Source organism: Anser brachyrhynchus (assembly GCF_964034855.1).
Source record: "Anser brachyrhynchus genome assembly, chromosome: 1".
Taxonomy (NCBI): Eukaryota; Metazoa; Chordata; class Aves; order Anseriformes; family Anatidae; genus Anser; species Anser brachyrhynchus.
In genome coordinates, this window is record NC_137694.1 from 113,619,373 (window position 1) to 113,634,269 (window position 14,897).

At 36.8% G+C, this 14,897-nt stretch overlaps 1 protein-coding gene across 22 annotated transcripts in view; it reads right to left on the reverse strand.

The window, feature by feature from the left end:
- The window catches only part of SYNJ1 (synaptojanin 1), a 64,835-nt gene that overhangs the window by 15,660 nt on the left and 34,278 nt on the right, over window positions 1-14,897 (reverse strand). For 12 of the 22 annotated variants that reach the window (XM_080556614.1, XM_080556616.1, XM_080556608.1 and 9 more), the window contains 11 exons: window positions 13,793-13,933; window positions 13,174-13,366; window positions 11,629-11,787; window positions 9,476-9,632; window positions 9,021-9,138; window positions 8,689-8,904; window positions 7,837-7,915; window positions 6,646-6,808; window positions 3,243-3,449; window positions 2,664-2,792; window positions 2,002-2,040 (listed from right to left, as the gene is read on the reverse strand). In XM_080556614.1, the coding sequence (XP_080412740.1) occupies window positions 2,002-2,040; window positions 2,664-2,792; window positions 3,243-3,449; window positions 6,646-6,808; window positions 7,837-7,915; window positions 8,689-8,904; window positions 9,021-9,138; window positions 9,476-9,632; window positions 11,629-11,787; window positions 13,174-13,366; window positions 13,793-13,933 (1,601 nt within the window). The remainder of the gene's footprint in view (window positions 1-2,001; window positions 2,041-2,663; window positions 2,793-3,242; window positions 3,450-6,645; window positions 6,809-7,836; window positions 7,916-8,688; window positions 8,905-9,020; window positions 9,139-9,475; window positions 9,633-11,628; window positions 11,788-13,173; window positions 13,367-13,792; window positions 13,934-14,897) is intronic. The other 10 variants (XM_080556604.1, XM_080556605.1, XM_080556603.1 and 7 more) reach the window with 1 other exon arrangement.

Below are 14,897 nucleotides of genomic sequence, written 5' to 3' on the forward strand. Positions count from 1 at the left end.
TTCTGTAAGAATTTACTCTATGATGCAGTATAACATCTTAATTTTGAACTATAATCAACTGAGTGTATAAAATCCTCAAAGGAAATCTTATACATTAGCAGGCAAAATATTTTGCACACCACTAAAATTAGCACATAGCCTTGTTTCCATTATTCCTTGAATTCTGAATTGATTAAATGTAAAATACGACCAATCTCTAAAAAAAAACACTTAGATGCCCAAATCTTACTCACTTATTGAAATAATATTGAGCCATGAGAAGAAATACTATGGGCACTGAAGGGAGTGAAGCTCTCAGAATAAAACATTAGAACACATGGTTGGGGGAGAGGGAATAACATTTAAAATGTAGTACATTTCAAAGATACGATCATTGTCATTTTGCTTGTACTACAGAAGTCTAAAACAAATGTTTCATACACATGCACAGTACACAGGGTTATTTTTCATAGTACTTTCATAGTACAAGAGCTGGTATTCTAGATAAGAGAAACAATGTCATTTACCCAGACATTATGACATTTACACTGCTTCGAGTCTTGTGCTAATTTGCTCAGAGCTGAGCTCAGGTACTGCTGAAAAGCAAAGCATTATGCCTTATAAGTATACTCCATAAGTGGAAAATGAAGCAAAAGCAAATGAAGTAGGATGAGCTTTGGGTCAGAATTATGAGAAAATATACTACACTTAAAAAATTGCATAAAAAACAAGTTTTATGCAAGTTATATCTCTTTATTCAAAGCTATGTTGGGAAAGAGCAAAAAAGAAAGGCTAGTGTTTATACAATTGAGACTGAAACTAGGCAAACAGGATTGTGTCAATGTGCAGAAAACTATATAGGACTGAAGTAGTCTAATAAATCTCACATGTCATGCATTATCTATACACTGACTATATTCTAAAGCTTAAGCATTTTAACTAATTTGAAGTATCACACCTTTGGCATAATGACCTCCTCCACTCAATTGTACCTAAGAGCTATGCACATCTCTGGCCCCACATCAGAGTAAGCTACATTTATATACTCTGTAAAATAGATTACATATTTTTCTGGGACTGCTGAAAAGTTTGGAATTGTTTTCTCAAATAAATGTTTCTACTGAGTGCCAATGTCTGACAAGTCATTAAGACAGTATTCGAGACTCACTCCATCTTATGTATTAATGAGCTGACATAAGTCCAAGCAGGACAGCTCAACTGTGAATCATGTGACAAAAAGGGACAAAATTAGTTTCAAGAAGCACTTCTGAGAATGGGTGAATTGTTATAACATGCAAAACCAGATCAAGTTAGAAAAAAATAAAGCTAGCCCAAAGAGTTTAAGGCCCTCAGAATTATCAAATAAATAATAAAAAAAGAATTAGGGGAGAATTATTTAAGGATTTTGTTATTTTGTAAAACCTTGTAGCTCTCAAGTGCCTTTAAAGTAACTGCATAAATTCCTTTACTAAATTTGTGTTGCTAAATTACATTCTAGTTCCAAGAACTATAAAGCATATTTCATATCTCTAGGATGGGCTTCGGAGCACATTTCAGAGACTTGGAAATAGAAAATAAACTATCTAGATGTCAGCGCACAGCTCAGTGATTTGCAGCTTTTTGCTAACTGGTGATCATCCAGGGGAAATTAGGCCAGACTTCAGCAGTAGTATCAACGCGAAGAATAAATGGATAATCACTCCAAGTAGCTAAAATCACAATCCATTTCACAGTGCTCCATATCATGGACAGTTAGGAAAAAAGTCTATGCTTTTCGCAACTGAAAACAAGACAGCTTTCATGGAAAAGTTAGTTACAATATAGGGTATATCGTGACCAGGACAAAGTAATAAAAACCTGGAACAATCTTAATGTATAGCGTATCAACTTCTGGAGAAATATTTATTCATAAATGTCAACATAATTTCTGTCTTTGGACATCATTATATTAAGTATCATCACAAGAGACCACCACAGAATTTTTGCTACATAGACATATCTGAAAACAATTAAAATCATTACCTCCAACTTCTTTTCTAGCAGGCGCAGGACTCCTACCGCCTTACAGTATTTAAGAAATGAATGCAGCAATAATGAAAAATATCAGTACAGTAAGAGGGAAGAAAAAGAATGAGAGAAAGTTAAAAATGACAAGGGTCAGTTTGTTAGTTCCTATGCTGCCCATATGCTTCTGAACATCCAGTTTCTCTTAACACTCAATTGTTTATATTTTCAGATGATCCAGATGAACTCTACATTAAAAACTCAGACATGATAACATGCGTATATACTAATGTCAAAACTAAAGGAATAGAAATCAATGAATGCACAAGATTATTTGTCTTTTATATAAAAAATGAAGATGCCATACAAAAGCAAAAGTGTTGATAAACACTGCTGTGGGAAGCCCACATTTTTAAGCTGTGAAAATAAGTTTATAAACATTATAAAACTTATTCATTAGGCAAAGAAAATAATATTTAAATGGTGCTGAAAAATGATGTTATTTCAACATCATAATTTTGCTACTAAATGGTTTCAACTAAACATTTTAGTGAAAAACTGTGGTAGGTTGCATTGAACCCCAAATCAACAATATGCAGTTTGGGTCTGGGACTTCAAAGCTTATCTCACAGAGCTGAAACAAAATGTTCCTGACCTCCTGATACGTGTCACCGCATTACCTGATGGTGGAGGTGGCCTCTGTGGCGGAGCAGGACGTGCGGGAGGAGCAACAGGGCGAGGTGGTGGAGGACGCTTAGGCTCCAAGGTCTGAGAAGACTCTTTCTGCTGGGTACCAAGCTGACTTTCACCTGGAGAACATGACAAAAAACAAAGCAAAAATTAACCACTTGCACAGTCTAATCACAGTAAAGCTTTTCTAATAGCAAATTATTTTCACAGACAGGCTCGGCTGGTCAGTCCCCAACGCTGGAAACATGATGATGCAGAAGTAGAATGGAGATTTTTCAGAGAAGGAGAATGAGGATTAAACCAATGGTGAAAACAAGCTGATTTTCTAAACCAGGATTTTTGTCTCATATGCTTAAAAAGCATATGCTGATGAAAGAATGAGAGTTGATTTACCCAAGGCAGCCTTGGTAAAGTTCTGTGTAAAATGCATAATGACAAAAATACTTATTCCTTCTTTTATTAATCTAAAAGCACTATTAAAAATACTCTATAAGCTAGTATTCTGCCAGTGGGCCATTCCACTGCCAGGCCATACAGTAATAGAGGAAGTCAAGCAAGGTAATACGCACTGTGTGTGGAAATGGGTGGTCCTGGAGTTTTTGTAGGTGCTCGGCTTGGTCTCACTGGCAGTGCAGGTCCATCTGACAGTGTAGGGGACTGACAGGGACTGGAACGTGGTGAAGAGCTTGGGGAGGTTCCAAGACCAGAGCTTGACGTTGGCTGTAGATGCTGAGGAAGGATTTCTTCTACTTCAGCACTATAGTCGTCGATGTCACCTAGATAACAACCACGCCCGAAAAAGAAAAAGCATGTAAAATAAAGGGAGCTATAGTTATTTTAAAAAGTGGGAAAATTACAAACTGATTCTGGGTATGGGATTTTCTGCAAAAAGTCCTTAAATTCAAGGAATTTTCACAATAACCCAAGTATGATTCTTACATAATAAATTTACATACAAGGAATGTAGATGTATTCAAATCAGCTGAAACACTCCAAATGCACAAGATTTCAGACTCTTGTAGGATTTGAGGTCATATTTTAAGGGAATCATACTGTTTCCCACGGGATTATTAATAAAAATTTAACCAATAATACAGGCCTCTGAACCTTCAAAGTTCTACTTTCTACAGGAATTAGAAAGAGATGAAGTGTCATGTGACGATGAAAAGCAAATGTAACATTTCATATAGGTTTCCCATACCTGTACCCTTATCAAAACATACCTTCCTTTATGAAATACCCATTCAAAAAAACTTAGTCTACTCTTTCCAGTTATCCTAGAAAAAAGAAGAGCTGCCACCTCTTTTCTTGAAACTTTTGCAGTATGTTTGCTACTAAGAAGCTTGGATAGAAATCCAGAGCAAATGAGCTACTCAATCTTAAGACAACAATAGAAATCAACATGGACATAATGACTACATCTAGCAAGTACATCTGTTCAAGAAAATAATAACAGAAGAAAAACCCAGCACCCTATAAAATACAAAAGAAAATGGAATACACAGAAGAAGTGTCACCGGTTAAGGTGTGGAAGATTTGTTGTTGTTTTGGTTTATATTTGTTTTTAAGCTATTGTTAGAAAAATAGATGTTTTACTTGCTAAGGATGTAAGAAGAATACATTGTAACATAGCAAGTAGAACGAATCAGACCTCTCGGAGAAATTTATTTTCTGAACACAGAGGCCAAGCCACAGGACTTGAGCAATACTAAGAAGATTAAAAAAAAACTACCCACAAATAAACAACAAAACACAAAAAGACAACGAAAATATATGCACGACTTAAGCTTTGCAGGTCTGCCTACAAACCCTCCTGCTTTCTTCCCCCAGATATTCTTGAAATGAGACACTAATGAACAAATAAAACAAGCTGCATATAAATCCAATTCCATTACTCAAAATTCATATTCAACTGCTGTGATAAAACACATAGGCTTACTCCCACACAGTGATTTAAAAATTCTTTGGTAAACTACAGTCAGTACAATACATCAGGAGATGTCTATTGATGTTATCGATTCATGATATTTCTTCAGATCCCATGAAACGAAGGCATAACATTATCTAGAAACCTTGCGTACATTAAAAAATTTCCCTTGACCTTATGTCTAGAACAGTATCTCAGTCTATCAGGGTTTTTGAAGACATCCTCTTTAGCAGACTTTTAGCTATGGCAAAACATTTCTTGAAATACAAGTGTGGCATACAGCCACATGATGAATATCCAGAGAGGCTGTTCCATCAGAAGATGTTGCTGTATTTTTTCCTTAACTGTTCCACTCAAATGAAAAAAAAAAATTATACTCCCAGGATGTTTGCAGATCCCTGTGATAACGAATAATTACATATCAAGGAAATAAATTCATTTTAGGACTACCTTGAGAGGCTTAGCATTTTCTTTATCTTCACTCAAGTTGAAGACTGTCTTTACTACACAACTTGATCCACTTTTCAAAATATCTGACAAGAAGCTTAAGGGCCTCCTAAGAATTAGAATTGTGTTTTCAATTGTGTTTACCAATTGTGTCTTCAATAGATGCTGGGAGTCTGCTTTCATTAAATAGCTCTTACTTCTATCCTCTAGAACTACCTTTGAGCAATATTGAACAAAGTCCCTCAACCTAGGGGGTTGACTTTCTGTGATCAAGGGCCTAGTTTTGACGTAGCACAGCTGTGCCCTTGGCATACATTTACTGCAAGAACTGTGACAAAATACATAGATTAGAAACATGAAGAAAAGCAGAGGTGCAATTGCTGCAATGGTGACACTTAGCAGCTCAGGGATTCAATTAAAAAAGCAGTGACAAACACAAAACAGGAAAATGGAAAAAAAAAAGCAACTGAATGCTGAAGATCACCCTGTTGCAAGGAGCTACAGAGGATGAAGCCTTCTTCATCCAACTGATATTTTCCTGCCCCTCAAAGGTTCATCAGGTGTTTTTTTGGGGATAGGACTAATAAGCTTCCATGGTATTACATGTATTGGCCAAAAAAGTAACTGTTTTGTACTCTGAAACTTGTATATAGAATCACACAATGGTTTGGGTTGGAAAAGACCTTAAAGGTCACCGAATTCCACCCCCGCTGCCATGGGCAGGGACACCTCCCACCAGACCAGGTTGCCCAAGGCCCCATCCAGCCTGGCTGTGAACACCTCCAGGGATGGGGCATCCACAGCTTCTCTGGGCAGCCTGTGCCAGTGCCTCGTCATCCTCTGAGCGAAGAATTTCCTCTTAATATCTAATCTTACTCTACCTTTTTTAGTTTAAAACCATTACTCCTTGTCCTATCCCTGCACTCCCTGACAAAGAGTCCCTCCCCAGCATTCCTGCAGGCCCCCTTTAGGTACTGGAAGGCTGCTGTAAGGTCTCCCTGGAGCCTCCTCTTCTGAACAACCCCAGCTCCCTCCGCCTGTCTTCACAGGAGAGGTGCTCCAGCCCTTTGGTCATCCCTGTGGCCCTCCTATGGATTCGTTCTAACAGGTCCATGCCCTTCTTGTGCTGGGGGTCCCAGAGCAGAACATGGTGCTCCAGGCGTGGTCTCATAAGAGCAGAGCAGAGGGGGAGAATCACCTCCCCCAGTGCTTCTTTTGATGCAGCCCAGGATACTGTTGGCTTTCTGGGCTGCAGATATCCTGCTTATAGTGTCTCCATAAATAGTAAAAGCTGCCTGAACGAAGTGACCTTTGAGACATCACAGAACAAGACGAAAATGATGAGCAAATTGGTAAAACGTGCAATTAGCAAAATGTGAGCAAATTAGTAAAGCCTAGGCATACAGTGCAAACTGACAACAAAGCTGACACAGCTCAAAAAGTTGTCAAGATATTGTTGCAAATTACCAGATTTTCAATTTACCTGTTTCAGCAAGGCACATGCTTTTTAAATTGTACTATCAGTATATATATTAACCAGATTAATTAGAACTATAAGCATTTCAAAAATATCACTTTAACATTTTTTTTCAACAAACCTTCCATATCATAGTCTGCAGTAACCTCAGCATCTTCACAAAGCAAAGTGGAGCTTGTTGATGAAGGCAGCCCAACATTCATCTTCTCTAGATTCATTTCATCTTCCAAACTTCTGATCCAGTCTGGATTTTTCAAGCTTATGTTTATAGTCCTTCCTAGTAGCTGAATAGTCAAAAAGGGATGCACAAAACAAATTGTTAAAAATAGCAAAATTGTAATTCAGCATTCTAGATTAATAAAGCAAAAAATTAAAATTACTGAAAACATCACAAGTAAGGTTATTAGAATTTATGGAACCAAACAATGACAGTGACTCGTCATAGAAAATAATTATGGTCACTTCATTTTGGTAATCAGGTATATTTATGTAGTTTAAACCATTAACTGCAACTACTTTATAACTTTCTAAAGAAAAACAGACAACTTGTCTAACAAGATTTTTCTTTCCAGTTAATAAAGTTTCTGGTTTCTTTGTTCTGACACAGATGCTACTCTTTGTAAAGGAAAACAGACTTGCCTATGAACTACATTAATAAGTTATTATTAGAGACTGATAAAACAGCAGGCCTTCATTCTGCAGGCTGACACATGACACTGAGCCCCTATCATGCATGGACTGCCAGTGAAACTCTCAACAGGTACGAGGATCCATCTGCAAATATCACCTTACAGAATCTAAGTCTTAACAGGTCTATAGCTCAAGTAAAAAGTTGAGTATGAAAACTGATTTTTTTTTATTTTTTTTTTTAACAGATGAAATACTGGCCCTACAGAAATCAATGGCAGAGTTGCAATCACTTAGAAACGTGAAAATTTCAATACAGGAATCATGAACTCTTAATAGTATCAGGCTACAAAAGTGATGAACTAGTTAGATCATACTACAAACTCAAGTTAAAAACTATGCCTTATAATTAAAATAATCCTTTATTTGATGAAGATCCCCCTCAACTTGGAATCTTCATTTCTCTTACCAGTCTCTCTCCTAAAAATAAATTTATTTTGGTACTTCCTTCAGCTGGTTTTTGAAAGAGAACATAAAGGCTATGAGGCTATCAAAAGCAGGAAAAAAAGACTAAATGCAACAGTCTAGTACGGAACACAAAAACCTTGTAAAAATCAAAACAAAGTATGGTTTAAAAATTTGGATCTTCCCTTGCTATTCAGAAGTTCAGTAATTTTTACATTACCTCAGTACCATTCAAATTCAGGACATTCAAAGCAGAGCTTCCTTCCAAAAAGGTTACCCACATCTTGTCTGCCACAAACCTGCAAAGTCCATTGATAAGTAGTTTGCAAATGATAATTAAAATACTTTATCCTACCTCCTATTCTTTGAATCTTCTTATCTTAAAATATTTTCAATGATTCGCTTGATGGAAAGGTTTTTTAAGTTCATTAGTATACATAAAAAATAGCTAATAAGCTTTAACTGAATGCATCCTTGGGAAAAAAAAAGGCAAAAGAACTAGGCAAACAGCACACAGAAATCACTGTCCTCTCAAAAATTTTGCAGCTACAGTTACACATTCAATATTAATTGAGTAGCTACAAGTTATATATCAGTATTAGGTGTTCCACATTAGATCTAACTATGTGCTTTGGACTATGCTCTTAGCTTTCTGAAAACAACAACAAAAAGCACACACCACTTTTTATTCCATTAACAGCTTTGTGAAAACACAACATTCACAGGGATCCTCTTGACTTCAGATCATTTAAAACTACTGAACTAACTTTAGAATACAAATCTGTACAAAAATCATACAACTAATAGATTTAAGTCTGATTTCTGACAAAGTATAATAATCTCTCAAAAATAAAGAAAACATGGGAAAAGCCTGAAAACTGAAACACATGTAGGTACATAAAATGCATCTTCAACTGTAATTGTTCAACATTAAAATTAGACTTGAAAACAATGTTAAAAATGAAGCAGAGCAGAACTGAAACACCCACTAAGAAAGTCACTTCAATTAAGAAATAGATGGGAGGGAACAATGAAGAGGAACAGAGATTAATAATAAAAAGTCTTTTTTAACCTTATGAGTATAACTTCACCGTAGCTTGCAAATTTTTGAAGAAGATCATCAATCAAGTTATCATCAAAATAGCTTTCCTCTCCTGAAGAACTTCTGATGGAGACCATTACTGTGCCATCAGGTGGTCCTTGCATTGCGATCACCGCCTTATAAACTTTCTGTCTCTCTTCTGCTTCGATTTCAAATATGTCAATGTCAATCAATGCCACCACAGGCCTTGAAAAACAAATTAAGAAAAACCTGTAAGCAAGAATATCTGAGGAACAAAATATAAAAAGCATTAATGTTAAATCCTCAATGATGAGGAAGGACTGTATAAAAAAAATTGAAACCTATGATCAGACGTTTTCAGCTCCGCTCTTCCGTAGTGCAACAATGTACCAGGATTCCACGTATAAGGGACCTTACTGTCATCGTGAAAACTAGCATTCAGAAGATCCAGGTCTTCAGCTACATTCAGTATTAGAGAAAACAAAATGGGAAAGACACAATGATTGTAGGAACATGTTAAAAGAAAAAAATCATTTGTAAAAAGAGTAAAAAAAAGAAAGTAAGCCAAAACCAAGCATTGTATAGAAAAAAAGGTTTCTTTTGAACTAGTGAAACGTCAGTAATTGCTGTCTGATTCTTGAACCTCCTGTTCAGTGTTGCTTCTATTTATCAAAGACTGTTATAAGCTTTCTGTCTGGGACAGAAGCTCAAAATCACTGGCACTGTGAATGTCACTAAATAGATCCCATAAGCCAGTTAAAAGAATCTTTAAAACAGCTTAAGGAAGCACTCAAACCTGATCGGTCAAAAGGCCATTTCCTTCTTCTCCAAAGAATACGATCTGTCCATGCTGGTGTGCGACATTTTTCACTGGTGTCATAATCATCCGAAAACAGATCATATTTGTACGTAGGAGCAAAATTAATTTTCCCCTCTAAAAATCCCCTAAAAATCTGTAAGAAATAAAGCAATTATATGTCATGCCAGAAGACAGAAACAGATGGGAAACAGCTTGAAACTAATCAGAACTCTCTCTTTTAACTGTGATAATTGTATACACATCTCCAAAAAAGAGTCATTTGATAGTATGAATCCTTTTCCAAATTTTATCTGCTGGAAGCATTCTACATTTGCCACTATGACTAAACAACAACCCAGACAGATCATCATTAAATAGAAATATGTCAACATTTATGTCTCTAAACCCAGACTCCCGAGCAACCTATTGTTCTTCCAACGTTATGCAGAACTTGAGGCCATCAAGAAGACAGATGCTGTCCACAACACTTTAATTAGTTGATTAGCTGCTCATTTGTCAGCAAAAGCTGGGAACTGAGGTTTATATTTTATGTACCTGCCTGAACACACATACCATTCCCAGAAAGGCAAGGTGCCCCACAAGTAAATTAATAGGAGTTAAGAGGAAGAAAAATTAAAAAAAAAAACTCCTTAAAATCAATACATTTGACATGATCTTCAAGATTAAAGAAATACTATCACTCTTTCTTCTCAAGAGGAAAGGAAAACAGAATAAAAAACGGATGTGAAATTATCTGTCAAGAGTACACAGGGAATTTAGAGCAACAGAATCAATTGCAAGTAATCAAAAACCCTGAAGCCCTGTTCGGTATTTCCCAGTGTAACGGATACAGCCGGCTGACACAACACCCTAGAAGGCCAGGAGATTTGCTCGCTCCTGACGTGTTTAAATTAAACATAAGCTAAAATCCTTTAGCTAGCTGAATCAGCTTAATCTTGCACAGGCAGTTTTACTTGGTCAGAAATCTGTAAAGTACCAATCTAACTTAGATCTTATAGCCAAGTCCATATCAAACACCAGGTTAGAGTTCTTTTCCAGTTGAAAATATAAATCAAAATCCAGTCAATTTAAACATCACTGTCAAATCGTCCACAACTTCTGAGACAATTTATGAATTCCTTTGCCTTGGGTAATTATTTCATTACCTACAGTTATTAAGAGAGGTGCTGTGTATATGCCTTTCCTGAACAACAGATACGTGGTTGGGTGTGGACGTGGGTCTCTGGGGGTGTTAAGAGTCACACGCAGCAGCAGCACTCCTCTTGCCAGCCAGCTGCATCGCCCTGCTGCCCAGCTAGCCACCTCCCAGTAATGAGGTATCAGCCTGAGAGTGCAGTAAAAACCCTCCTTTTTCTCCCCAACCAGGAGATGATTTTGAGTCTTTTTCATATCCTGTTATTTTCCATAGATCTTTCCAGCTTTATATATGTCTTAAGTGCCCCTGCAACCTCTCCCATTTGGATCAAATGAACAGGCAATCATGCTGTCTGTCTGAACCTACATGTTTTTTTCTCTAGGAACTAGGCTATAAAAACAATTTTATCAATGTTTTCCCTCCTCTTCTGTTGCACAGGACATGAACATGAATCGAAGAGAATTCTACTTCAGAATAACACTGCTTATGATCAAAGTGCTGGCAAGCAGACAAAACAAGCACGGGACTGCCTCTCATTTTACCATCTACAGCATTCCCACATAAAGCTGGAAAAATAGATTATATACTTTCGCACAAAAATTGACTCATTACAAATATTCCTTTAACTGCTACATACTGCCTCCCCAAGAAGCCCTAAAAATCTGAATCTGAAGCTTTCTTCAGACTTCATTATTCCACAGTCTTTTTCTTTGTAAGTAAAAAGCTATCATTTGGACTACATGTTGTAGTCAAACTACTAGTTGTCATTCCTACAACTAGTCATTGTACTGGTAATCACTACCTCTTTCAGGGCGGTTACAAGTACGTTACGAAATGTTGCTGTGACCCACCCACCCTTCCACACTACTGCCCTGACAGAAGTGATAAAACGTTCTGAGGATCATAGATTTACAGAAGCACCACAGAAACTTGTTTCTCTAAAGCCAAAAAGAAAAAGCAAGTATTCTTAAATGCAGTAGCACTTTTAAGATACCTGTCCAGAATTTTTCTGATTGATAAGCTGGTCTCCTGCTATAAGGGAATCCCAGTTTTGTTGTCGTATTAGTTCCTTAACCTCTTCATTAGGAATGTCTATTCGATAATTAAAGTCACCACACCAAAAGATATAGTCATGGGAAAAAAGCATCCTTCCCTGTAAAAGACAAGCACACACTTAAGTTAAAAACAATCAAGCGACAGAAATTTACTAGTTACAGGTGCAGTTCAGTTTAGTTTTTTTGTTTTTTTGTTTGTTTTGTTTTTGTTTTTTTTTGTTTGTTTTGTATTTTAATTATAAAATATTCATCATTTCTAGCTGATGAGGACGACTGAAGTATGTGTTAGTATTTAGCATTCATATGATTAGAACCACATAGCCAAGGGTATGGTATTCACACATCCACGATATGAAAGAAGAAATAACATTTATGTTGTTTGCATTTCTAAAGAAACATGAATCATCTGAACTGGATTCCAAAAATTCCTCTTCCTTCTGCACCAGTTTTAGAAGTTTGCTCAAAGATGATGACTGCTACCTGTATCACAAATAAGTTACAAAGGAGAACAACAAAACACTATCCTGCGTTTCTCTAGCACAATAGCCTGACAAACTGCAAATTAAAGGTTTTATTATTCAGATTTAATTGAAGACTACAGCTACGTAAAATTTTCAGTTCATTCAGTTACATAAAATTTTCAAGGCTGGGAAGAGACGGAAGGGTTCTTTTAGTTCAAAGAAAACCTAGGGTTTAAAGTGAGAACTTTTACTTTGTTTTGATTTTTCCATTGTCCTTAAGTAGATCTGCCCAGAGCAGATACACTGACAGATTAAAACAACAGCACTTAGGAAACAGTTTCTGGAAACCCTAAAAATAAAACACTTTCAAGAAAAGCTGAAACAGGACCATGGTGAAAAATTTAGAAAAAAGAAACCTTGTAAAATCAGATATCCTGTACAGCGCCACAGGGCTAACAGTACATTTTTACTGTGCAATTTAAGACAGCTTCAAGTCTCAAGCAAGCATTTTGTTGCGGTGTTAATATCACCAAATATTTATTTGGTTTTTGATAACCCCTTATGAGAATAAACTACAGAACTGTATGATCTAATTCAACAAAAATGAATTAATGAGAACTTAAGATGAGTTAACAAAAAAAAAATCATTCTTATGTACTGAAAACAGTGTTGTTTCCTATGGTTATTTTTTCCCCCTCATATTTGATTAGCATCTACAGAAGTTCTACCATTTGTCAGGAACCTAGAAAGTCTCTTTCCTATGCTAAATCCTTGATGCAAGTGAATTTGTGTTTCATCTCTTCTATCAGTCACTGCAGTGGAAAGGTCAGTTCTTTTTCCAGTCATCTACTTTAATAAAAATTATGGGAACTTAATTATCTCTGAGACCTCTAACCCAAGGAAATTTAATTTCTGCAGGCATCTGGAGAGGGGAGAAAAATAAATAAAACTTTTGGATGACACTGCTGGAGCTGAAAGGATTTAATCTCTCATTTTTAAAGGAATTTGAACACTGTTGCTTACCATTGGAAAACTGAGCTTGCGAGCTATTTCTGCAAAGTCTTCATTTCTCTCTTTAACTTGTGATTGTCCTGCAGCAAAATGGCTGCAGACAAAGCAAAGACTGGATGTATGAAACAACATCCGAATTGCTACTGCACCTTTATTACCAGTGGCTCCTCCCATGCCAGTCTTTACAGTATCAACAGCGACGTCCCTAGAAGAGTTAAACAACTATTAAACCTTCAAATACAACGGCACAGAAGTCAACAGCTTTAAGCCTGCCTGAGAAGTGCTGTATCACTGAGTGCTTTGTAAAGCAACCAGAGGATAACAATATGGCATTATCTTGGGGATATGGCATTTTCACATTGTTCTTTCAGCAGGAAGGCCACTGAACCATTTTAAAAAGATGCTAACATTTATCAAGCAGGTAACGATATAACACCTCAGCTTTTCAAGCCTTCTAGGCAACTGATACAGCATTTAAAAACTATGATAAAAGAATTTAAGCAACTAGTTCCCCAGAAGACAGAACAGCTGTTTTGGACCCAACCTCCTTCTTAGTACACTTGGATATGATTTTGCAATACCCAGTAATCTGCAGGTGATCCAGCCTGGGCACAGCTGTGCACTCACTGACCTGATAAAAGGAGCGTGCTGGGGTCTGATGAACACAAACAGGCAGACGCCCACTAACTGCTCGGAAGCCAGCAGCACGTACTTGTAATCCCTTGATATAGTCTTCTGCAGTTCAGCAGCCCAGAGCTTCTGATTCGTTGTGCTAGCCGTGGGATTAAAAATGCCAGTTTTAAAACGTAAGAAATTAAGCAGGTATCGAAAAGTGTTGATCTAGTTGAATAATCTTCATACAATAACCTTAACCAAACACTGGGGATGTAAGTCAAAGCCAAGCTACGAATGACGTACTTCCAAGGCTAAAATAGAGGAGCAAAACCGAAGAATTTTTCTCAGGAGTTACCTCCTGGCCTAGAGCTCAGATAATTTCGGAAAGCAGATGTTTGTGGTCTTAGATCAAGAAGAAACTTCCCTGAAGACATAACAGAGTATGGTTTTCAGAACTAGCATTGGATATACATGAAAAATAACAGATCTAGAAGCAGTGCTAACTAGACAGTGTGAAATTAGGGGATGACACAAACTGCCACTTTATCCTCAGGACAAAAGCCTGTGCAAAGGCTAAGAGTACAATAGGCTTTAGATGCTTTTTCCAGTGAGTTAAAGGTTGACAAATGCTACAAAACATGCAGAACAGGCAGATAAAACAACCGACAAAGTGAATACAATCCCAGGATTACACACAGACTTCATCATTGGTATTACCCAGCACTAATAAAAGTGTATTTTCATACCCCACAGAGGGGAAAAAAATAATATATTACCACTCCGTGGTAACATATACATGTGATGTATGGAATGATAGAGCTAAATACAAACTAGAAATAGATCAAATTATGATAAAATTTTACTTCTGCTCTTAATGACAGTGAAAACTGATGGTATGGAAGGATATACTTGTTTTATAAAGATCAGAAACTGATGGAAGACATTACATAAAGGCACACTGACAATATATGCTTTTGGAAGGAATTTCACAGGACTCGCTGTTCTCAGCAGTAGGAAGGCACAGAGACTGCAGAACACTACCATCAGAGAGAAATTCCTTCAAAGTGTTAAGTGAGTGAAAAAGTTGAGGAGCTACTGAAGGTGCAATCCAAAACACAGCC